Source organism: Emydura macquarii, unplaced genomic scaffold (assembly GCF_026122565.2).
Source record: "Emydura macquarii macquarii isolate MOO-44397 ecotype Brisbane River unplaced genomic scaffold, CSIRO-AGI_Emac_v2 contig_2795, whole genome shotgun sequence".
NCBI lineage: Eukaryota > Metazoa > Chordata > Testudines > Chelidae > Emydura > Emydura macquarii.
In genome coordinates, this window is record NW_027132932.1 from 187,122 (window position 1) to 212,460 (window position 25,339).

At 41.3% G+C, this 25,339-nt stretch overlaps 1 protein-coding gene across 1 annotated transcript in view; it reads left to right on the top strand.

Annotated features, from left to right (window-relative positions):
• POLN (DNA polymerase nu) overlaps window positions 1-24,725 on the top strand; it is a 187,022-nt gene extending 162,297 nt beyond the window's left edge. The window contains exons 18-22 of the mRNA XM_067567696.1: window positions 2,421-2,503; window positions 7,928-8,059; window positions 17,973-18,083; window positions 19,135-19,217; window positions 24,582-24,725. Of these exons, the coding sequence (XP_067423797.1) occupies window positions 2,421-2,503; window positions 7,928-8,059; window positions 17,973-18,083; window positions 19,135-19,217; window positions 24,582-24,725 (553 nt within the window). The remainder of the gene's footprint in view (window positions 1-2,420; window positions 2,504-7,927; window positions 8,060-17,972; window positions 18,084-19,134; window positions 19,218-24,581) is intronic.
• The last annotated feature ends 614 nt before the right edge of the window (window positions 24,726-25,339 follow it).

The window sequence follows — 25,339 nt, forward strand, 5'->3', positions numbered from 1 at the left end:
GTCTGCTTTGCATTATAGCACAATTCAAATTCAAATTATATAATGTTTTCATGGTATATGTAAATATCACTTTCTTAGAGTTTATAGCTACAGTACCATTATCCCACCGGCAAACAGCAGTAGCTTACCCTGGATATCATGATATTCCATAACATGAAAGATGAAACTCAAAGTAAAATCAAAATGCTTATCTATGAATAGATTTGTACAATAACTTCTACAATAAATTATATTTGTTAACATAAAAATAAACACACTGTCAATAGAAATGAGGTTAAGGGGAAAGTCCATTAGGGATTTCTCACATGACAGCTGCATTTAGGAAAAGCTGACCCACCCATGTCATTTCATTCTTCAAAGGAATAGCACCCCCTTGCCAACCTCACACCTCAGGAATGCTATTCTGATCTACAGAAGAAATCAAATATGCTATTAATAGAACCAAACATTATGAGGACAGGCAGGGAGACAAGTTATTTTCATTTTTAGGCATAACAAACGTAATTTAATTGACTCATGACCTGCCATTTGCTCAAACATTTGTGAATCATGCTGTTGTCTCTTCATTTATTATACCCCATTCCTATATGTGATACACACATTTAAACATGCACAGAGTGCTAGACTTAATCCCTTACTGCCAAAACTGGGATTCCCCAGTCTGACACACTAATGCAAGTGTTGACTCACCATATTGTTTTTAGCACTGTATTAAAAGGAATGTTTGATATCAAGAACTAAGATTTTAATCACTTTTGGGACAGGATGTCCATATTTCTTGAATATAAAAAATGAGAAAATGTTAAATTTACCAGTGTGTGACTGGCATGGGTGCAGAACTGTTTGAGTTAAGGCAGCCAACAGAAGTTAAACTGATAGGAGTCTTACTAATCAGAGACCTCATTTCAGCTACATTTGCTACAAAATTTTAACTGAGCTTTCATGAGTGAGCGTCATTATTTGGGTGAGAATTGCAGGTTGTGTGGATTAATTATGACTGTGTGTATATATGGATATCAAAATGCTTATCTATGAATAGATTTGTACAATAATTGTAAATGTATATAATTACTGGTAAATTAAGAGGCATTTGCAAAATATGTCGTACATCTAGCCTAGGATTTTCATAAGCATCTTGGTGGTTTAGGAGCCTTAGTCCCATTGACTTTCAAAGAGATGAAGACTTCTAAGTGCCACATCACTTTGAAAAGGAGATTGAGGCTCCTAAATCCCTTACGCACTTTTAAAATTGTACCTCTAGACTCATAAAATAACATGAAATATGGAAATGCAAGATGTAGTTCCTCCATAAAGGATCTACCTTTTCCTTGCTACATAAATCATAGGATTAAAGAAGGCAAAATAACCTTTAGGACTAAGGGCTTCTATGATAGCTTTCAGTCTGGAGTACCTGTTTTGCCCTTTTAAAAATGTAAATAACCCTAAACAGTGGGAGATTTATGTATTTTCAAAAACCCCTGAATAGCAGTCCATTCCCAGGAGATATATATATTTGCAGTCAGGGAGGAAGAGAAAAAAATCACAGCCACAATGGCTTCTTACTAAATCACAAAGAGCATTTTCAATCTCTCCCTGAAAAAATGAGTCAAAATGGTTTCCTCAGACTTTAGTGGTAGGCTTAACCAATGTAGAACCAGAAATACAGGCCCCAATCCTGCAAACATGTAAGCATGTTCTTAACTTTACTATCATGAGTAGCCCTATTAATTTTAATGGGACTACTCATGGTAGTAAAGTGAACACCTGTATAAATGTTTGCAGGAATGGGGCCTCAGTGCATTACTTAATTTATGTGACTAATACCAAGCAAATCAATCTGAAAATGCACTGCAAAACCTTGCAGTGAATTTTTACCTTGGTATCCAGCCAGTGTGGAAATTTTCATTCCAGATCTTCAACATTTTCACCTTTATGAAAAATCCGTGCAAATTACTGAATTTTCACAGAACCTCTGTGGAATCATAATAGGTAAAGATATTTTTCATAGCTGTAGTCCTCAATCAAACTTTTCTAAACTTCATACGTTTGGGTTTGATTTTTGTTCAGGTAAGGAACATCAAAGGGTTGAGTTAGTTCTTAATTTATTTGAACCAGTTCATCCATCTATAATAATGAATTAATATTTCAAGAGCAGATGTTTTTCAAACCAAGCCCTTGGTGAAAAAGGCAGATAAAAGGCCAAGAGTAACCTGATTCACTAGTGAACACATTCTCCACTGAACTGTATGACAAGCTGTGGATTCATAGCTGAAGAGTAAAGCCTCCCCGAGCTTCTGTTTATATGCTGTATGTCTGCACTTATTAAAATTGACTTTAAAATGTACTTTCAATGATGATGAAAATATATATTTGCTCTCAACGAGAAATAGAAGATGTAATCATATTATTTTTGTGCTTAGGAAGGGGATTCCAAGTGAACAAGTGAGGCATGCAGATAGAGAACAGGCAAAGCGTGTTGTCTACTCAGCAGTTTATGGAGCAGGTAGGATCTGTGTAGAATCAGAAACAAGTTTAGTCTCACTACTATTTACTTTTTTAGTTGATTAACTAGAGCTGTAATGGATTTGGGTTCATGTTTGAATTTTTAAAACTAGTCATGGACTGCATTTCTGAAGGTAAATAAAGTGATCTTAGAATATTGCATCTTGATTTTTTTGACTATCATAAAATAGCCTACTTATAAAAGTAATTCAGAATAATATAGCATCGTTAACGTAATATAAAAGTTATTGCCTAGTTAAGTTGATATGTTGATTTATTTTGCATTTTGACTTCTATGTACATCTGAGCTCCTATAAGGATACTCATGTTGTTCAAGCAACTGTCTTTATGTACCTAAAATTAGTATAATTCAGTGTGGAATATCCTCTACATTCTGCATTTCTTAATCTACTGCAAATTGCTTCAATTTATATAGCCTCCTCCCTAAAAGTGACCTGGAAAGGCCCTCTATTCCTTTGTAATAGTTTGTTTCCATCTTACTTCCATATGACATAAAAGGAAGGTCACCCCCTCAAAAGATTTTGTTTCATCTTTTCTTCAGAAGTATCTCAGGGGTTTTGGAGGGTTGGGTTTTTTTTTTTAACTTCTTTCAGAAATGTGGATTTGGAACTTTTCCAGATTTAAACTGAATAGGCATGGATGATTAACAACGTGACCTGTTCTTCTAATGGTTTGTTAAACACGTGTTTAAAAACAAGTGAAGATTGTGAATAAAAATCACTTCCCCTCTCACTTTCTTGGTATTTGTCTTCTGATAAATAAATATATAAATAAATATATATTAATAAATATATATTCCAAGGCCTGGATTTCTAATATAAAGAATACAAAATTTTATACGAAATAGAAAAAACATTCAGGCAGTTCTACATCATGAAAAAGTAAAGGATATTTATTTAAATATTTAATATTTATTCCTTTGTAAGTTACCTTTAATATTCACTTGACTGGAAGACTGACAAATGCTAGTGCTCTTAAAGGCAAATTTACTAACACAACTCATTGATTTAACTGCTTAATAAAGTGTGGAAATAAGAAATCTGGTACCAACATAGATCCTAAACCGTGAAAAACTAGACCAGTACAGAAATATCTTGATATAATACATTGTTGTATGTCACTTAATAGTCTTCAGGAATTCTTACACCATTTCAGAGAGCTCTAGATGTTTACTAATTAAGTTATGTTTGAAATGCAACATAGCAAATGAAGAAAACAAGATAATGTTCATATTATCATGCAGTTCTGTGTCTTCTGGTTTTTGAGCCTTTAGATTACACTTGGGTCACATTTTCAAGGTATTCCATGAAAGTTAGATATATACTTAAAAAAATACTTTCACCTAATCACTTGACTCCAGAAGCTGGTACTTCAACACACATACCAAATATCATGAGTCAGACTATGCTTCAGTCATGGAAGCCAAGGATTCTGTGACTTTCCAGGACCTCCATGATTTGTTCCTGGGTGGGGCTGGAGCAGCCATCAGCCCCGGGCTGCCAGAGCAATCGCTGCCCTGGATCCACCAAACAGTTGATGGGCAGTGGCCAGCCCTGGGCCCCCAAACAGCTGACCGGCAGCCAGTCCCCCCTGCCACACCTCCTCTGAACAACTGACCGGAGACCAGCCCCCACCCCACCCCACCCCACCCCAGGCCTCTGCTGAACAGCTGATTGGTGGCCAGACCCCTGAGCTGCCAAAGCAGCGGGCCCAGCCCACCAGAGCAGCAGCCGGGTTGGATCAGCTCCCCCACCCCCTGGGCTGGAGCAGCAGCGGGGCTGGAGCAGCTGCAAGCCGCAGCCGCTCTGTTCCCCCCATCCCTACGGGTATTTTTAGTAACAGGGACAAGTCTCAGACTTCTGTGAATTTTTGCTTATTATCCATGACCTATCCCCGACTGTTACTAAAAATATCCGTGATAGAATCTTAACCTTAATTATGAGAAGTGACAACACTGCAGACTTCATGTGTGTTTTGAAGCAAATCACTTTGTGACCCGTCGGTACCTACGGTAGCCACCTGAAAATGCCAAGGTCAGGACAGGCTGCAAAAGGAGAGCAGATTCTACCAGTACTGGTGGGTGACACTGAAGTCAGACTTCCCAACCAGCCACAAACAATGCTTCTGATTCCCCACACTGGTTATCAAGAAGCCAAAACAAAAATATACACAGCCTCCTTTACTGCATTTCAGTCTCTGGCTCCCAATCAGCCACTCAGTCCAGTAAAGAGAGAAGTTATTTAAAACTCTATGCTCTTTACCAAAAAGTTTCTCCTGACCCCAAAGAGTCAACCACAGTACCAGATCAATATACGTTTGGATCTTACCCAAAATACCACGCTGCCAGCCAATCCTTTAGTAACTAAAACTAAAGGTTTATTATAAAAGGAAAGAAACAAACTATAAGAGAAATGTTAAATGATTAAAGCAATCAGATGCATACAAATCATTTGAAAGTCCATATATATTAGGTTTCTAGTAGAATTGTGGAGTTTGCAGGCTTCTGTAGTCCCTCTGGTGTACATCCAATACCTGGATGGGTCTCAGTCCTTTGCTTTACAGTTTAGTTGTAGATAAATTGCTTGATCCAGAGGTAGGTGAAGACTAAAGATAGACTGACGACTAAATGGATGTGGGGCAGCTGCCTTTTATGTTCCTTGGCCTTTGCCATGCTGCTTGTGGAAATTTACAGGAATATAAAATGGAGTCCAAGGTCACATGAGTAAGTCCTGGAGACTCATAGGGTGTATCCCTGGCTTCTCCCCTTGGGCCCGTTGTACCTGTGAGTTTCCTTAATGGGCCATTAAGCAGGCTAGTGCTGCAGCTATCCTGCCTGGAGTGTTGCCCAGAAACACAGCACAAGTTAAAGTACAGATATATCAAACATATCCATAACTTCCAATACACATATGACACATGAATATAAACACTATCATCTTACTTAGCAAATTATAACCTTTCTAACAGTACGTGATATGGCATATCTCATATGAATTATTATGATTTTGACATATTGATGTTAAATAATATCATAAACGGTCCCCCTAATCCAGCCAATGTCACACACTTCACCTGTCTATCTCACACATCTGTAAAAATATAATGAGGGGCCCAGAAGTATCTATAAATGGTCCTACATTAGACATTGCTGAGAGGGAAACAAACAAACAAAGAGTTTGGGTATGGGAAGACACACACAAAAAAGAAGAAATAAATACATTGTATTTTCAGTCTTCTAAGATAATTTTACAAGCTGAAGAACACAGAAAAAAATTTAAAACTATTGATCACAACTGTCCTTTTCAGATCTTTTCATTGTTATTGCTGATTAATTTGCATGTTTTCATATGTGATATTTTAACCTATTTATTAAATGTTCTTTGGTGGGAAATGTGGCCATCACCTGAAGGCGGCAGCCATGGAGCTTCCTGCAGCCAGAGGAGGAGGAGAAGAGGAGAATCTGATCTCCCTGCGCTGCTGGGAGCATCTCAGCCAACGGCTCCTAACTGCTAGTCCCAGCTGGTTCGGGAGGGACAGAACATGCTCTTCCCCTGCACGTCCCCTCTCAGAAGGAAGATCAGACCCAGCTCTGAGTACCCCTCCCCCCAGCTGCAGGAAGCTCCATGGCTGGGCAGCAGTCCCTGAGCTTCCTGCAGCTGGAGGAGGTTCCGAGAGGTGGAGGTGGGTCTGATCTCCCCTATGATGCTGCAAGTGACTAATGCACAGGTCCAAACCAATTTGGGGGCCCTGGGAAAAATGGGCATGGGGGGAAGTCCTGACCCCAGGTGCCTCAAACCCTGGCAGCAGTCACAGGGGGTGGGTGTCCCAAGCCCCTGCAGGAGCTGAGGGAAGAGAAGCCCCAAGTCAGGGCGCCCTGAGTCACGGCAGAAGCTGTGTAGGGCAGAAGCCCTGAGCCCAGCTCTGGGGCTGCTGCAATGCAGAAATGAGGGTATATCACCCTCACTTCTGTTCTGCCTCTGGAGGTGGGGCTGATCTCCCCATTGAGAATGGCTGCTCACGGGAAGCTCAAGTCCTGTCCCTCCCCAACCCAGCCCGAACAATCAGCTACAAGCCCCTGGCTGTGCATTCCCAGCAGCACAGGGGTGATCAAATTTCATGGATAAGGGCTTATTTCATTGTCCATGACACATTTTTCATAGCTGTGAAATTGGTAGGGCCCTATCAATAATACAGCGTTGGAATAATTCCATTAGGAGTCATCCCAGATGTCTTGCAAATTTCTGATTCTAGCACCTTGGCTAGATTTATTTTTCTGGACATCACTGCAGCTCCTGACATAGCTGAGTACAGAACGCTTCCGAATTGTTATGAAATGCACATCAGACTGACAGTGATGGCATTTGGGTGGCTGAAATCTTACCTCTCTCAAAAATGTCAGCTAGTTTCTCTTGACACTATTATGCTGACAACTAGTATTTTATATCTATGGTGCTTCAAGACATTGCCTTTCAACAAATGTTATTTGCAGACACAATGCTGTTTTCATTCCTATGTAGCTGACACCTAAATATATCTGTCTTTGGAGGCTAAAGTCAATAATTTAGATATTTGGTTTTATTTGCTCTTGAACGTCGTAGTTTATAAATTTATTTAAATATTACCTCTGAGCTTTTAATTTCATACTATGAAAATCTTTGTCCTCATCTTTCTTTCATACTCTTTTGCTTTATCTTGTATATTTCCTTTGTTATTGTTTTACTTATAACACACATCCAGATGCTGGGTAAATCTTGTTGCTGCTTTCTCTAAACTCCCTTTAAAATCTATTCTTTCTTTTCCATCCCTTCTGCTAAATCCTTGGTCCATGCCTTGGTCATCTCTTGTTTCAACTACTGAATTCTTCTTCTCATGGCTTCCCTGCATTCCATTTCTCCAGCCTGTCCAAAATACCCTACCTAAAATCATTCAGCCCCAACATCACCATCCTCACATCTCTTCATTCACTTCCCTGCTTATTCAACATTAAATTCAATCTCCTCATCCTCATAGCAAGGGTCCACATAAATCTACCCCTCACTAGTTTATGAATAAAAGAGAACAAAACTAAGAAACATACAGGCTACATGGTATGAATTTAAAATGTAGATATCCTACACTTTGTATTTAAGCTATTAAGATGTAATATGTAGTGGGGAAAACCTCTGCTGAGTTACACCCAAATCCAGTAAGGCATTTTAGCATGAGTTTATTCAAAGAAAACATTTAAACTTAAAATTAAACATATGTTTAAGTAGTTTGATAAATCACTTCAGTGTATGTGATCATCCAAATTTGTGAAAATAACAAAAGTGGTAGTATTCCACTAGTCGATGTACAGTTCAGTACTAATATTGATTTGAAGCAATATTTAAATGATTTTCTGTTCTACATTATTGTGCACAAGGTAAAGAACGTCTTGCTGGATGTCTGGGAATTACTCCACTCCAAGCTGGTCAATTTATAGAGAGTTTTCTGGTGAAATACAAGAAAATTCATGACTTTACAAAGAAAACCATTGACCAATGCCACAAGGAAGGTAATAAAACCTATAAAATGCGTTCTTGTTTACTGTTCAGCTGCTATGTTACATTTTATAATGAGGACAGAGACTCAACTCAGATAATGCTTATAGGATGAGAGAAAAAGTTGAAAGAAATTATGAAAATATCCATCCCTGATGAATGCGGTCTGCCCTGTATTAGGTTGGCAAATTGGGAGGATGTGGTTGGATCCACCACAGCTACTTCTTCCCAGGCACCGGTATTACCAGGAATGCTTTTTATCATTTGTAATTAGCAAGAAGTCCATTTCTTTTGGATGTGGTTCTCACCATCTAATTATCCATATTTAAAGTCTCTTTGAGATTAATTTATTGCAATGCAATGTAGATAGCACCATATTGTCAAACTAGTTAGAAGTTGCTGGTAGGGCATAACGCAACCTGCTTAGTAAGCACTGTTAACTCACAGACTGGGATCTGCTATTAGTGTGCTCAGGAATTGACACGACTCTTGTTCAATAATGACAGAAAGGCTTTAACTACTATACTTATAAACATATAAAATGAGCCCCCAAACCAAAAGTCTAGTATATTTTAGCTGCAAAAACAATTATCCTCACCAATGCAGGCAAGAGGCAGCGATGGTTTCTTAGCAGCTTTCCCCGAGAGTCTGGATCCATGGTCTCAGAAGACAGCTGGGCAAAATGGCAGGTCTTGTCAGTTTCTTGTCCAGAGTCACTCTTCACTCTTGAAGCTTGCTTGCCTTGCTTATTTCCATTGCTTCTCTTTTATATTCTTAAATTCAATGTTTTGCAAAGCATTTTGGTAATTTACATGAGTAAACATAGGAATTCCCAAAAACAATACAAGAAGAAGAGACCCATGTGTAACTAAACTTAGTTAAAAGGCGCTATTCACCTAGATTTGTTGTTTAGTTTCAGTGTTCCACCCTTCAAACAAAGGGGTATTGGGGTTGTTGTGATTAAATTGAGCAATATCTGGGGTGGCATCCATCCATGGGCTTTGATCATAAGGTATTTTGAGAGATCTGGATCCATGGAAGTCTAGCACGCCCTGCATTTAACACGTTTCTGTTTACTGCATAAATGAGTTACTCCCAGAGGATAAGTTCATTAGGGAAGATGGTCTAGACAAGAGAGGCAATTAATAAGCAGTTATCTTAATGAAATACTAGACATACTTTGAGAATGGAAAGACAGCATGGGTGTGTTGCAATGAAAAACAATCACCCCTTTTCAAAAGGGACTCCAGCCACCATTTCACATACTCTACAATATGTAACTTATTAATATTTGGTAGCTTAATTTTATAAGTAGGCCCAGCCTAGCTGAAATTTCATGGTCTACAGCTCTGTTTCACAAAGAGAGCACATTACATCTGTGGCCTGTGATCTGCACGAGTTACCCCATGATTTCTTGGTGAGCTTTTGGATATCAAAGACTATAAAGCCCTTTTCCCATGTACTATCACAGCAGATGTGATTCTCTGAAGAGTTGGTGGCTATGTCTACACTGACAGTGGCAAATTTGCCGCTATCAGATTGACTTATCCGGATCGATTGAGCAGAAGTAGAGTACCACTCAGTCAACCCGGAAATGGAAGCTACTAATCCATCTCCGCCAAGTGGAGTAATGCTGCGTCGACAGGAGTGCATTTCCTGTTGGCGCAGCAAACCGAAGACACTGCAGTAAGTAGAAGTTACGAAGTCAACAGAAGATACACAAGCTACTCTGCATAGCTTGTGTATCTCCTGTTGACTGCCGCCAAATTTGGCGGCAAGTGTAGACATAGTCTAAGCTAAGAGTTTAGGGCTTGTCTACACTTATAGCACTGCAGTGGTGCTGTAGACACTACCTATGCCGACAGGAGAGTTTCTCCCATTGGTAAAGGTAATCCACCTCCCTGTGAGATGCTAGCTATGTCAACAAGAGAACTCTGTTGACATAGCACTGTCTACACTGGGGATTAGGTCTATATAACTGCATGTGAATTTTCCATGCCCCAAGCTATGTAGTTATACTGACGTAAATTGGTAGTGTAGACCAAGCCTTAGATTGAGATTGGTGGCAGGGTGTCCTCAGTGATGGGTTTTTTACCTTAGAATTAACTTTTTACTCTCGGTCCATCAGAGCACCAGACTTTCTCAGAGCAGAAGGTTGGTTGGGGGATGACAGGATAGAATAAAAGTCTGTTTTTTCAAAGGTTGATCTGATACGTTTTGTTTTCTGTGTTGCCACTTTTGGTAATGCACCTATAGAGTATGATAGGCATAATTGAAAAATCTAAATATATAACAATAAAAATTTAGTGCTCAATCTAGGCAAAGTTATTGGCATGTTGGCTTTCTGTGCTTGGTTTTGACTTTGTGTGCATGTGTGTATGTGCGAACTCATGATGCCATGTAGAACTGTTCAGGAAAAAAGGAGAATAATTAGCAACAAGACAAGGCTGGTCCTAGGAGTATTGGTATTCCTTGGTGCAGGTGGGTGAGATGCCTCTCCATTAAGTTGCTTACTCATTCACTTGGTGCTTCCTTCCTCACACTAACCTACCTGATCTCTTTAGAGGTCACTTCAACCTAAAGTTTCTCTAAGTTCTTCTTTGAGCACTTGCCTATATATATAGTCCACTCGTGGTCAAATGAGGCCCTTGTGCTTGAGATTGGAGTCTTTTGACCAGCAATGTCTGCTTGGGCCATGCATGCCCTTGAACGTCCTTGCATTCCCGTGCAACAGACATAAAAGGCAAAGGCACTCAGTCTCCTTTTTGATCCAAACATTAGATAGTGTACATATTAATAATAATTAGGTTAGATTAGTTAGTTCATTGCCCATTGGCAACCCCTTTTGATACGTTTCAGGGGTTTGGGATATTTTACTATTTTTCTTCCCTTGTAAATTTTGCCTTAGCTCAGTGGTCCCCAAACTTTTTACCTCAAGTCTCCCCTTAACCCATCCACACCTCTCTGTCCCTCCCCCCCCAGCTGGGGCTGGAAGTGGGGCCATGGTCTGGCTGGGGGCCAAGGCTGGGAGCGGGGCACCACAACAGGGGGCTGAGGTGTGGGCCATGCGCCGTGACCAGGGCCGAGCAGAGAGCCGAGGCTGCAGCCATGGCTGGGAGCCAAGGCTAAGCCAGTGGCTATGCGCTGAGGTCGTGGCCAGGGACCACAGCCGGGGACAGGTCTGGAACAGAGCTCGGGGTAGAGCGGCTCTCCCTCCCTGCCCCCTGTGGGGGCTGGTCCTGGCCCTGCTGTGCCCCCAAATGTTTCTGTGCGCCCCCCCCCCAAGTTGCATCCCACAGTTGGGGGACCTCTGCCTTACCATGATCTTCCTGGTACCCAGACTTCAGGGTGTCACATCCTAAGTCTCCTGGACTTAAATGTTGCCACTCGTGTAATGTGGCAATTCCTGTTAATGATGGACACACTAAATAACTGTTTTGTTTGAGGGAATCCCAAATCCCCAGTAAATGCACTGAATATAAATCCTTTTCAAAAAGGACATTAAGAGCCACAGAAGTGAGGTTTAAGGAGTTTTTACTACACCACTCCATGCAGCCCACCTTGGATCCGGGTGTGGCTGACCCCTTGGATAATCACCTGTTGTGTTCAGAAATGCTCCTGTGAGCCAGGAGTTTGGTTAGCTTCAGGATACCATCATCTAAGGCTTTGATCTCAAGGGATTCTGTCCATATTAAGCCTCTAGAGGGAAAGGAATATTGCTTCTGCTCTAAAATCAGAAGATCTCCTCACAAAGTTCTGCAAAAAAAAGAGGCCTAAATCACCTCATCATTCCCTCTCCAAATAAATGCCATGGCCTGAATTTGAGTATTGGGTGAGCTCATAGGGAGCACTATTCTGACCACTCAGTACCATACAGAGAGAGCACATTTTCATTGGCCAGTACTAAGGCTATAGCCTCTAAGGTCTCCATGGCACCAACTGCTTGGGCACTAGCGGCAACCTCTTCTTTGGCCTTGATTACTATTATGATATCGAGTGCATTGATGCTGGGTATCCCATTCGGCTATACGTTAGCCCAAAGATTCACGGTACCACCTATATATCAGTGCTGGGAAAATATGTGGTTCCAAAGGATCTCCAAGTTCTGGAGGACTTGGTGTCTCCTTTACTTTTGATTGGATTTAACATTCCTCTGGTATGCAAGCCCACTGTTACCTCAATACTGACCTCCTTCCCAGTGTGACAGCTGCTCCAATATTACAACCAGTACTCCTGCCTCAGCAGCCCCCTTTTTAGGTGGAATTTTCTTATTCCACATCCAACTCACAATACAGTGGGAAGAGATCTTCTACCTATTCCCCTAAAGCCCCTTCTTCTGAATTCTATGGGTCAGCAAGGGAATCTAGGGTCTCCTACAAACCTAAACACTATATTGTTTCCCTTGGGCCCTTACTTCTTATTCATATAATATGCCTGAATGGCCATACTGGAAACTGTGCAGTCCTTATCGTGAGCATTCTCCTCAAGCTCCTCCTTATATAGAAAGAACTGTGCAACCTCAGACATTCCCAGATCATCTTCAGCCTGCAAAGGAAATCTCTAAGGAGGAAAAACAGCTTCAAAATGAGGACATGCAAGCAGCAGTGGCTATCTCACCCTCCTATTTGGATGGTTATCCCTTCAACACCATCTCACCTGGATGACTATAAAAGTTTCCAGGATTTACTGAGAAGGATGACCAAATTGATTCAGATTCTACATGAAGAGGTGCAGGAGACTCCTCATAAACTGTTGGACATCCTGCATACTTCTGTGCCAGGAAGAGTAGGCCTTCCTTTAGAAGCATCTCCATTATTGACATCTGTAAAGCATCCTCTTGAGGTTCCATACATAGAATCATAGAAATCTATGGGTGGAAGGGACCTCAATAAGTCATCTAGTTCATCTGTCCCCTGCACTGAGGTAAGAACAAGTATATCTAGACAATCCCTTATACGTGTGTGTCCAACCTATTCCTAAAAATCCTCTAATGATAGGGATTTCACAATGTTCCTTGGTAACTTATTTCAGTACTTATCTAATCTTATAATTAGAAATATTTTCCTAATATCTAAACCTAAATCTCCCTTGCTGCAGATTAAGCCAGTTACTTCTTGTCCTATCCTTGGTGGCCATGCAGGACATTTAATTATTGTCCTCTTTATAACAGCCCTTAACATCTTTGAAGACTGTTATAATGTCCCTCTTCAGTCTTCTTTTCTCAAGGCCAAACATGCCCAGTTCCTTTTTAACCTTTTCTCATAGGTCAGGTTTTCTAAATCTTTTATCATTTTTGTTGACTCTCTCCAATTTACCAAACACTATTAATTAGTGGAAGCTTCCAGAGTGGACACTTCTTATGGCAAGACCATATTGTAATCCATTTTTAGATAGACTCTGATCACCCACCACATTACATCAGGTCATTGCTTGTGAGTCACTAAGACTGGAAAATAGATATAGATATAGAAATAGATATAGATGTGTGTGTGTGTCTGTGTGTGTCTATGTTTGTGTCTGTGTGTATATATATGGGCAAGAAAGAGAAAAATAAAAGTTGCTTACTTGTACAGCAACTGGAATTCTTTGTGATGTGTTTTCCATATGTATAGTCCATGACCTACTTTCCTTCCCCTATGTTACTGATATAGAGTGGATTTTGCAGAGGAGAAGGAACTGAGTAGCTGTTGGGTCCACTGCCATTTATGCCCTCAGGAGAGGGGTGTGAAGGCACTCAGAGTGCATGCGTGGCCACAACAAACATTGCTGGCCAGTCTCAAGCACATAGATTCCAAGGCCAGAAGGGACCATTGTGATCATCTAGTCTGACCTCCTGTATAGCACAGGCCATAGAACTTCCCCCAAAATAATTCCTAGAGCAGATCTTTTAGAAAAAATCCTATCTTGATTTAAAAGTTGTCAATGATGTAGAATCCACCATGATCTTTGGTAAATTGTTCCAATGGCTAATTACTCTCACTGTTAAAAATTCACACTTTATTTCCAGTCTAAGACGTTGGGTCACCAAGACTAGAATATATATCTGGACAACACATTTAGAAGAGTTCCACTTGCCAGACAGGCAAATAACTTTCTTGTTGCTTGATTGTCTGCAGTGGGTAGTGCCTTCAATTCCTCAAAATCTTTTCTACTAGCTGAAATGAAGCTTCAAATCAGATCTGTCTCTTATCTACCTAGTCTCTTATACACGTAACTGAATGGAAATAGGGTATATTTTGGCAGGGATGGGCATCTTAAACTTAGGGTATGTCTTCACTCACAGTGGCACTGTTGGCGCTGCCGGATCGATTCTTTGGGATTGATTGAGTGGCACTGCAGACCTGCTCAATCGATCCAGAAGTCAACTCAGTAAATCAATGGTTCCCAACCTGTGGCCCGGGGGCCAAAAGTGGCTTGCAGTGGCTTTCAAAGTGGCCCACAGCTCCCCTCCTGCTGGCTGCAGAAGGGAACTGCTGCCTAAGGACCCAGACAGAGCGCATTTTCACTACAAGACCGGTGCAGGCTGCTTGCTGCAGTCAAGGGGATGGGAGATCAGTGCTCTCCTCCCCCTGGCTGTAGCAGGAAACACAGCAAAGTGATCCACCTGGGTTCCAAGGTGCTGGAGGCCCTGCTGGAGCCAGAGGGAGGAGAGCACTGATCTCCCATCCCCTGGTCTGCAGAAGGGAGCCACTACCTAGGGACCCAGGTGGAGCGCATGGGGCTACAGGATGCATGTGTTTTCCCTGCTGCAGCCAGGAAGACGGCAAATCAGTGAGGAGGCAGCCTTCTCGCTGAACTACTTCCATCTGGCTACAGTGGGGCGGGGGAGGGAACCTGCTGGTGGAGACTGGTGGCCCTTCAGGGTTGTAAAAATGATATCTGTGGCCCTCGAGCCAAAAAGGTTGGGAACCACTGCAATAAATTCACCCTTGCAAAAAGATTAACGCTGTGTTGACAGGAGGGCATTTCCCGTCGGTGCAGCATAGTGGGGACACCAACCTAATTAGAATTTAGGAAATTGACAGGAAATACACAAACTACTCTACGTAGCTTGCGTCTCTCCGTTGACTGCCGCCAAATTTCGCCGCAAGTGTAGACCTGCCCTACATGGTTGAACAAGAGCCACTCGGGACTGGCCTGCTGGTGAATGACCATAGTGATTCTTGTATTACAATAGGAGTTGTCACAAGTCCTACACTTTGGAGAGTCTCCCCCCAGGTCATGTCTCTACCTTTACTTTCCCAGACTGAGATCAAACTTCTTATATATTCTCCTCTCCAAAGTAGTCACATGTTCCTCTAGCCTCATAACTCCTTCTTGGTCATGTGCTCCAGCTGGGGGAAAGTATACGTCCCAGAATTTTCCTTTCTGAAAGAGCTGAGGTGCATGGCATGTGGGCTGGGATGCATGCATGCACCCAACAGACCAGTGCACTTTTACAAACTTTAATATTTAGTTTATTCAAATTAAATCTTCATAAGTCAATTTTTTAGGTAATGAAGGAATTGGTTCATCATCTTGTTCATTATAAATTACTGTGAACTTTTAAAACCTGTCCTCTTTTTTTTTTTTCTTTTTGAGATACTTGCTGAATAAGACCTCTGTTCCCAGAATGAACCCTGCTCATGTCAAATTATACTGCATTATATTGATATATGATGTGCTCCACCATAAAGCAGCCTAAGGAATCTATTCTTCAATAAATAGACTTGATGGCTGTTGGCCACAAAAATTCAGCCTCAGAGTCACAAAGCTGTAATCCAATTCAAGAGCCAAAATTTGTACATATTTCTTCTGGCATCAGTCAGCATTTGTGCTCTTGAACTGTATTTAGTATCTGTGACTGTAGGACCATGGAGAATGTTTTCTTGGGCCAGCAGCTGCAGACTATCCTTGCATCAAATCCTGTGCCCTTTACACATCCCCATTTATCTTTAGTGAGTATCCATATCCTAGGAGTGAAGTAATGTGAGGGGAGAAGTTGTAGATGTTTGACATATTTTCTTTTGCAGTTTATTATCAGAACTGTCAAAGAATATATATACTCACCCCAAAATACATAACACACTTTTCAATACAGACATTTTGTGGAAAAAAACAACAGATTTGCAACTTATTGTTACCAGTCACAGTGAAGAAGAGTGCAGTGTCATCAAATTTGTTACTTTAATAACTGCAACTGTAATCCCGTGTCAGGAAAATTATTTTTCTCAAAACAAGGTGGATGAGGAAATATATTTTATTGGATCAACTTCTATTGGTCAGAAAGACAAGCTTCTGAGCTTACATAGAGTGCTTCTTCAGGTCTGGGAAACTTACTCAGAGTGTCACAGTTAAATACAAGATGGAACAGATTGTTTAGCATAAGTAGTTACATATTTGAAGGGACCATTCCAGGTGAAGTCGCCTGTTAGCACCCCTCCAGTTATAAGGAGGAAAGGAAGCATGGGAGAAGGAGCTGGGGTAGTGGTTAGTGTGTGATAGATTGTTGTAATAAGCCATAAATCCAGTGTCTCTGTTCAGTCTATGGTTTTTAGTACCTAGCAAAGTCAGGAATTTAAGCTCCCAGGCTCGGCTTTTGAAAATGTTGTGCAGATTTCCTTTGAAAATGAAGACTGATAGGTCAGATATGGAGTGATCACTTTGTGAAAAGTGTTCAGCAACAGGTGATTTGCCGTTTTTGTGTTTTGTCATTTTCCTGTATCATTTTCTCAGAACAGCATTTTCAACATCTTTTAATAACAGCATATAATTGATTCAGATTTTTACTCAGAGAATACATGCTGTTTCTTTTTTTATTCTCTGCAGTGCGTAAGGGCTTTGCAGGCAAGATGGATGAGGTAATATCTTTTGCTGGACCATCTTCTGTGGTGAAAGAGACGGGCTTTCAAGCTACACAGAGCTCTTCTTCAGTACACCTCCACCAATGGAAGTTGGTCCAATAAAAGATATTACCTCACACATCTTGTCTCTCTAAAATCCTGGGACCAATACAGCCACAACAACATTGCACATAACAATGGACTGTCATTTCATACCATAATTGCATTCATTAGTTAGTTCTACTAAGGAGTAATGGAGTGACTGAAAATTTCTAAAGCCATAAATAAGTCCTAAACATCCTGTTTGATGAAGTGCTACTCAAGCAATATATTTTTGTTTAGATCTATTTAAAATAAGGTAGCTTTCTTTTCTTGAAAGATGTGTGTCACAAAACATCCTCACATCTGTGATAATGAATCCATGTTCTGTGTATATAATCAGCAAAAATCCCATAGCTAACGTCCTTGGCTGCAAACTAATACATGGATGGAAACACACCTGTCTCTGCTTGGGTCCATTATGAGTCGTAAACTTTGTTGTAACCAGAATAGCTATACAGGCAAATCCTCCTAGAGGTAGTGCAGTTTTTATTGGGAAGGGTTATTTTGCTGGTATAGCTTATAACAGTTCCCTGGGTGAAATAAGCTATACCAGCAAAAGGACTTTTTTTGCTGCTGAGTCTACACTGGGGTTTTTGCTGGCATAGGTATGTTGGTTAGGGATGTGATTTTTTTCACAGTCTTACCTGACATAGTTATACCAGCAAAACTTTTAAGTACAGACCAGGCCTGAGTAACTTCAACCTCTATTCATTTCAGCTAGAATTGAGTGTGCTTAACATCTTGCAGTGTCAGGATAATGGAGATATCAGTGATATATGGCTGAATCTATATTTCATTCTACCAGTCTGAGCACTTTTAAATATCTGGGGAACAAATGTTGTGCACCAAGTGACTTAGAATATTTTCAATATTCTCTAATATTGGCTAAAACCATCAGGCAATTGCTGAAAAATGTATATATCAACTTCGTATTGGCAGATTTGGTTCAAATCTCATATCTAACCACTCCGTGAATGCTATTTTCTATTTTACATATCAAAAGGATATGTGGTTTCCATCATGGGACGTAAAAGATCCTTGCCTAATATCAATGCACGAGACTACAGACTACGTACTCAAGCAGAGAGGCAGGCTGTCAACTTCGTTGTCCAAGGTAAAAAAAAAAGGGGGGGAGGGAAGGGGAGGCCAGGAGGGTTAATTTTCTCTGACTATGTGGAGGTTGACAAATGAAGTTAACAAACAAGAAATAAGACATAGGTGACATGATTAATTTTGTATTTTACAGTTACAGGAGTATGAAACACTCACTAGCCTGTAGGGAACAAGAGCACAGAATGTTATGAGCTAATATACTACAATACTCTATGGTAGCTAGCTGTATGAGGTTGAAGATTACTGCTGCAGCACTTCTAATGCATTGTTGTCCTAAGGGTGTCACTTTTTGGTTTCTTTGTCAATTTGTGACTGAGGGCTTGTCTACACTTACAGCGCTGCAGTGGCATAAGCTGCATTCTTGGAAGGGATGCTTCATGTTTCAGGGCATAAGCCAACATTTAATGGGGGTAGGCTATTCCATAACTTCCTGCTACAGGATGTCTTACATCTTCGGCCTTGTGTACACTAGCACTGGTGCCGGCAAAACTTATGTCGCTCAGGGGTGTGTTTTTTACACCCCTGAGTAACATAAGTTTTGCCGGCATAAAGGCTTGTGTGGACAGCACTATGTCTCCCACCAGCATAGCTATCGCCGCTTGTTTAGGTGGTTTTATTCTGTCGGCAGGAGAGCGCTCTCCCATCAACATAACACGGCTACACGAGCGCTCTTACAGCAGCACAGCTGTACTGGTACAGCTGTGCTGCTGTAAGTTTTAAGTGTAGACTAGCCCAAAGTACTTCCTCTGCTGAAGTAGCTGTTACTAGCCACAATCAGAGACAGAATACTGGATTGAGATCGACCATTGGTCTGGTCCAGACTGGCAATTCCTATGTTCCCATATCATCATTAAAGTTTTTTTTAAAGGTGGATTCATGCCTTCTTTAATAGTATTGATTAGCATTTTTGATTCTTTGGTAATAATGAGCTTGTCCTTTCTTAACTTTAAGGAGTCAGTTTCAGACCTAGTGTCACTTCAAATAGCTCAGAGGACTGAAGAGCTCTTTTCCCCCTATATTTTATATTAAAACCAGATCACTTTCTTTTGTAGGATCTGCAGCTGACCTTTGTAAAATGGCTATGGTTGAGATTTTTACATCTGTTGCCATTTCTCCAACTTTAACAGCCAGGTTAGTAAGTGAACCATTGCGATATTCTCTTTCATTTTGTGACGGAACCTGCTGAGATTAAGTCATATCTGGGATTTTATTCTTTATTGTGCCATGTAATATGACATATTGTACCTATACTTTAATTATGACTTTTCTATTATTATTATTATTTAATTATATATTATATTATTATAATTATTTTGTGCAGCTGGATGAATGTTTAGTATGCACCTGCATCTTTTAAGAAGCAAGGGCTTGTGCTTTATATATTCATTAGAAGATTTTTGTTTATATTTTTGTGCTCAAGTAGATCTCTGTGTAAATCTGTCCACATATACTGTGCCTGGTCCTCAGACGTAATGAGGACCCACAACTTCATTTGAAGTCACAGGTGTTCAATACCTTTGAAGATTAAGCCCCCTGGTCATATCTTTTATTTTGAGTTTATTGTATGATGTTGATTGAATAAGATGTAAATCAGTAATACATTCAGTGGATTAGGGGAAAAAACATAGTAGCCAGGATAACAGAACTGAAGCGAACTGCATGAACAAATTTTGCTTCTGAGCACACAACTTTTATTTATATTATTTATTTATTATATTTATTTATATTTTATGTAATATAAGAGAAATATTTTATATATTATAGAATATAAAGGAAAGCTAGTGCATCACGATTCCCTTTTATTAATATAACTATGCACAGTTGGGCAGTAGATCACAGGACAGCTTCCAGATCCTTATATAGAAGAATAAAGCCTAATTTCTCGTCATAAAAGATAGAACTGTTGGTGCAGAAAGTCACTAAGCATTATTATTAGCTCTAGTAGAAAGAAGCCTTGAAGGCAAATATGCGGAAAAAAGAAATGAATCCTGGTCTCTCATAATGCTGTGGTATGTGATCAAATAGAACTTGAGGAATTTGCAGTAGAATTTCATATAAAAGCAGAGAAGAGAGGTTTTCAAAATTTCAATTGTAATATTTCTATGTGACATTGGATTTTTGTAAAAAATCCTCAGTTGTGATAACGACATATCAAATCATTCAATGGGATTTTTCACTGAATCGAAAACCAAAACAGGATTTGACCCCATTAATATACTTTACAATAATATAATACTTAGTTTGTGAGCTCTTTGGGACAGGGACTGTCTTTTTATTTTGTGTTTGTACAGCATCTATCACACTGGGGTCCTGGTCCATGACTAGGGCTCCTAAGTATTATGGTAATGCAAATAATAATTTTATAATAATAATAACATAACACTTTACATGTTAAATATAGTTACATTATACCTTAAATATTTACCCATACATGCATCTCACAGTGATTGTGAGTATGGTATTAATAAGTTACAAGCTTTCAGTAGAGACCTCACATACTATCCTTTGAAGGTACATACTATGAAAGTGATGTATTAGGTGTAGTGAGTTTGTCAGGTCTGAGACAGGAGTTGCTTGTAAAGAACAGTGAACCCTTTACCCGTGGGCACCAAAAGGCCTCTGTGTCAGATCTCCCATGTGACATTGACGCAGGAGGGCTAGCTGCTAACTATTCTGCCAATGTCAGATCTGGGAGCTCTTTCCTGGACAGAGTGTCTGCTACCATGTTTTCTTTCCTCTTGTTGTGCACAATCTACATCTCATATTCCCATAGCCCTGTGCTCCACTGCATCAGCCTAGGATTGGTATCTTTGAGTTATGTGTATCCGCACCAAAGGAGAATGACCTGTTAACACTCTACATTTTCTGTTTCACTGATAATATTTTATCTGCTTCACCGCCCATACAGTCACATAGCACTCTCCCTCTATGACAGAGTAGTTTTGTTCACTGGGAGTCAGGTTTTTTCTTATGAATGCATTGGGGGGGGGGGGAGAGGGGGGGGAATTTTTCTTGTTAGTCTCCTCTGCTTGCATTAGAACGGTCCCTAGTCCAGTGTTGAATACATCTGTGCACTGCTCAAACATTTTATTAAAATCAGGATTTGCCTGAACTGGCTTTTCAAACAGAACCTTTTTTTGCTTTATGAAAGACATTTTAATGAGCCTCACTCCAAACCACTTTGTCTGGTTTATTCTTTTTGCAAAGGTCTGGGATGGCTGATACAATATCACAAAAGCCCTATATGAACCCTGCAATAATAACTTGCCAAGCCTGTGAAGGGTTGGACTTGCTTCTTGGTACTGAATACATTTTGTGGGGCAACTTCATTGAGAAGCTTCTGCACAGATGTAACTTCATTAACCCTTTCCACAACCTCAAAGGCACCTTCCCAAGAATTTTGCATCTTATGCTTTCTTAATGGCAGTAATATTAACACTAAGTCTCCCACATCAAATGAAATTTCACAGGTATTTCTGTTGTGCCACTTTTCCTGTTCAGCCTGGCTGTTTAAAAGACTTTGCTGCTCCAAATTCATCATGGATTTTAAATCCTCTCTTAATTTGGTTACATATTCAGTTATGGGCACCATCTGGTGCAGAGTCTTCCTCCAGAAGCCCCTAATAAAATCCAGGGGACCTCTGACCTCTGTTCCACAAAGGAGGTCAAATGAGGTGGACCCTCTGGATTCTTGGAGTACTTTCCTGTAAGCAAATAATAGATAGGGCAATAACACTTCCCAATTTCCAATTGTTCTGCCCACATACATTCTTAGCATGGACTTAAGAGTTCCAGTGAATCTTTCAACTAACCTATTTGTTTCTGGGTGGTATGGACCAGACTTTAATGTTTTACCCCACACTTCTTCCATAATTCACTAAATATCAGGGACATGACCCTCTATCTGATAGGATCTGTTTTGGAGAACCCATTCTGCATCTGCAACTGTCTCAGCTTCCACATTTGACAGGGTGACTGCTTCTCGATAACTGGAGGCAAAATCATCCACTACTATTCCTCTTTGAGTGATTGCACATGTCCACTCCACTGCACAGTTGCCAGAGCATTTTTTCCTTGGCAGTACTTGTCAGAGTGGCATGAGTGCTCTCAGCTGCCTTGTGCACTGCATGCAAGCATAAATGGTCAAGATGCCCCTGACACCCTCAGTTCCTTCGTACCACATACGACAGTTGTTGAAGCTCTTTCCTTCTTTCTGCAAGTCTTCTTCTAGCATGTAATTAGTGCCAATCTTAGAATCTGTATAGTTAGTGTAGTTTAATTAGTTGGTGTAGTTAAAAAAAATTATTGTTTGTGCACTCTGGGACACAGCCCCAGTAACAAAGATAAGACACATTCTCTGGGTTTCAAGCTCTGCCACTCTTTTGTTAAGATGGTGTCTGTCAGTGACCCTCACCTCAGCTGCTTTAAGTGCTTGGCGGAGGCTCACGTAAGTGACAGATATAGCATATCTTTAAGCCCTGCTCCAAGAAGAATAGGGCAGCCAGACTTAAATATCTTTTGCTGGGATCAGTACTATGTCCTCCATCAGAACCGTCTTCCTTGGTCCAGATATTGATTGCCTTGGTGTCAGTCCAGCATTACTGCTACCATGGGGCAGATTGGTGTCGCTGGTACTAAAGAAGAGGTACCATAAGTTGGACTCAGTACCAGGGTCATCAAGGGAGGCAAAGGGGTAGAGCTCATCTAAAATCTTAAAAAGGAGGCACTCTCTGGAACACAGCTCTAAGCAGGGGAGTTCATTGACTCCAGAGACCCATACAGATCTGTCAAGACCAACTCCTGAAGTACTATAACTGGGATCTTCTCATGCGCTGATTCTGCAGAGCACTTTCCCAGTATCATCTACTCCTGAGGCATTTGAGGCTGCAGGAGTTATTGAACCTCTCAATCCTTCCATCGTTGGCAGTTCAGGAGTCTTTCATGGCACTGGCACTCAAGATACCAATGTTAGTGACTTCAGCTCTGCACCATGCAGATCCAGTGCAACTGGCCATTAAAATACCAGCTAAGATGGTACCATCTAAGGGAAAGCTGCAAATAATTTCTCCAGCTCCCCTTTCTTCAGAGTCTGAACCTACCACACCACTACTGACAGGTATGGCCTAGCCATGGTCACAAGAAAATGAATCTTCTTTGTCGAATTCTGAAGTGGGCTCCTATGTGTCCCAGCCTAGCCACTCTCCCCATCAGGAGTATAGTGCCCAGCCTATGCTGTTTTCAGCCTCAGTATCAACAAGTTGAATACCAAAGGGACCCCTGAGCCATGCACAATTGGGGACTGGGGCCATACCAGTGGCCCTTTTGGAACCTGTAGAGGTTTCACCCTCATTCAAGAGCATCTCCCCATCCACATTAGCCCCGGCTCCATCAACTTGCCATCAGGAGCATTGATAGCACCTAGCATCGGTACCATGTCCAGCCCCAAGCAGATTCAGGAACCTTCTCACAGCAAACCTGAGTGGGGCAGGAACAGGATCAGCCCCCAGTGCCACTGGCATCCTCTTCTTCATCCTCCGATGAAGCAAATGTAGTGGATCCTATTTCTCCATCTCCTTATGATTTCCGGACGCATCAGGAGTTGTTAAGGAGGAGGGTTTTCATCTTGGACTTCCACCCAAAGTGTAAGGATACATGAGGATAGAACCGAGGTCTGCAGAGCCTAGGATGGCTGACATTCCTGCCAGGAGAGCACACAGAACCATATCCAGGGAACACTGTGAAGATTAGGTGCTGCAGGATATACTTCCCGAAGGATCCAGATTGATAGTACCCTGCACCCCTCTGAGTGTCTAAGTGGGCTATTTAACCCTGGAGGGTGCCCCAGGAAACTGTCCAGGCAATCACGAAGACTTCTGGCCTGCTGGAACTGCAGACCACACCTTGCCTTCTGATCTCCAGTCTCCAACCCCAGCCTGACTCTGACCCTGACTCTTGCCTCCTGATTCCAGCCTGGTACTACCTCTGATCTCCAGTCTCCAACCCTGGCCTGACTGTTACTCCGATTCTTATCCCAGCTCTAGTCATTTCTCTGATCCCTGCTCATTGACTACCATCTTGTGACCATCTTTGATGTGTGGACAGCAGCCCAGAAGTGATTGTTAGGCCAGACTACCTACGCCCCAGTCCCTTACACAGAGGAGGTCCAGAAAAAGTCCCACAGGTGTGTGGACATCTTGACATCAGCAGCCCCAGCTAGGATAGCTGTGCCTATTAATGAAGCCATTTTAGAACCCACCAAGGTTCTTTTGCAGACCCCCGCTTCCTTGTTGTTTACTGCAAAAAGGATTGAAAGAAGGTATTATGTCCCCTCTCAGGAGTTCAAACATCTCTATAATTATCCCCCTCGGGCTCCTTAATAGTGTTATGAAATGACAATGAAAGAGAGAGAAAGGGTCACCAGGCATCAAGCCCGAAGATCAAAGAGGCCAAGAAGCTGGATTTATTTGGACGAAAGCTTTATTCTGTTGGTGAGTTACAGATTTGCATTGCAAACCTGAAAGCTTTGCTGGGATTCTATGACTTTACCCTGTGGGATACAGTTTCACAGTTCACGGACCAGCTCACAGATGATGCGAATCAGGAGTTTCGGATGATTATCGAGGAGGATAGGTTGGATGTCTGAATGGTTCTGCAGGCTACTCTGAATGCAGCAGACTCTGTGGCCTCCTGCATATCATCTGCCATTGCTATGAGATGCTCTTCATAGTTGCAATCTTCTGACCTTCCTCCAGAGTTTCAGCAAACAGTCCAGGACCTCCCATTTGAAGGGCCATCCCTCTTCTTGGCAAAACCAGATGAGACTCTGCATAGTTGTAAGAACTCTAGAGCAACCCTAAAGTCTCTAGGCATTTACACTCCTGCAGTAAAGTGAAAGGCTTTCTGTCCTCACCAGTCCCAGTGATTTCCTGGGTTTGCCCCTCAAGCACATAACCTGACAGGGAGGACAAGCAGAGGTTACAGAAGACATCCACCATCATCCTCTGCCTTTGCAGTTGCCACTTCACTGAGGCAGTTAGCATCCTCCAAGAGTAATTTTGATGGGCTTATCAAGAGCAGAATACCAATTCTAAGAGAACCATCTTTTTCTTTCCCAATTTTTGCAAACCACTTACCATTCTTGCATCATGCTTGAGCCCACATCATAACACATTGGTGGGTTCTAAGCACAGTGAAAGTGGGATACACACTCCAATTTATTTCTACCCTTCCTCCCATCCCCCTTTCACATTCTTCTTC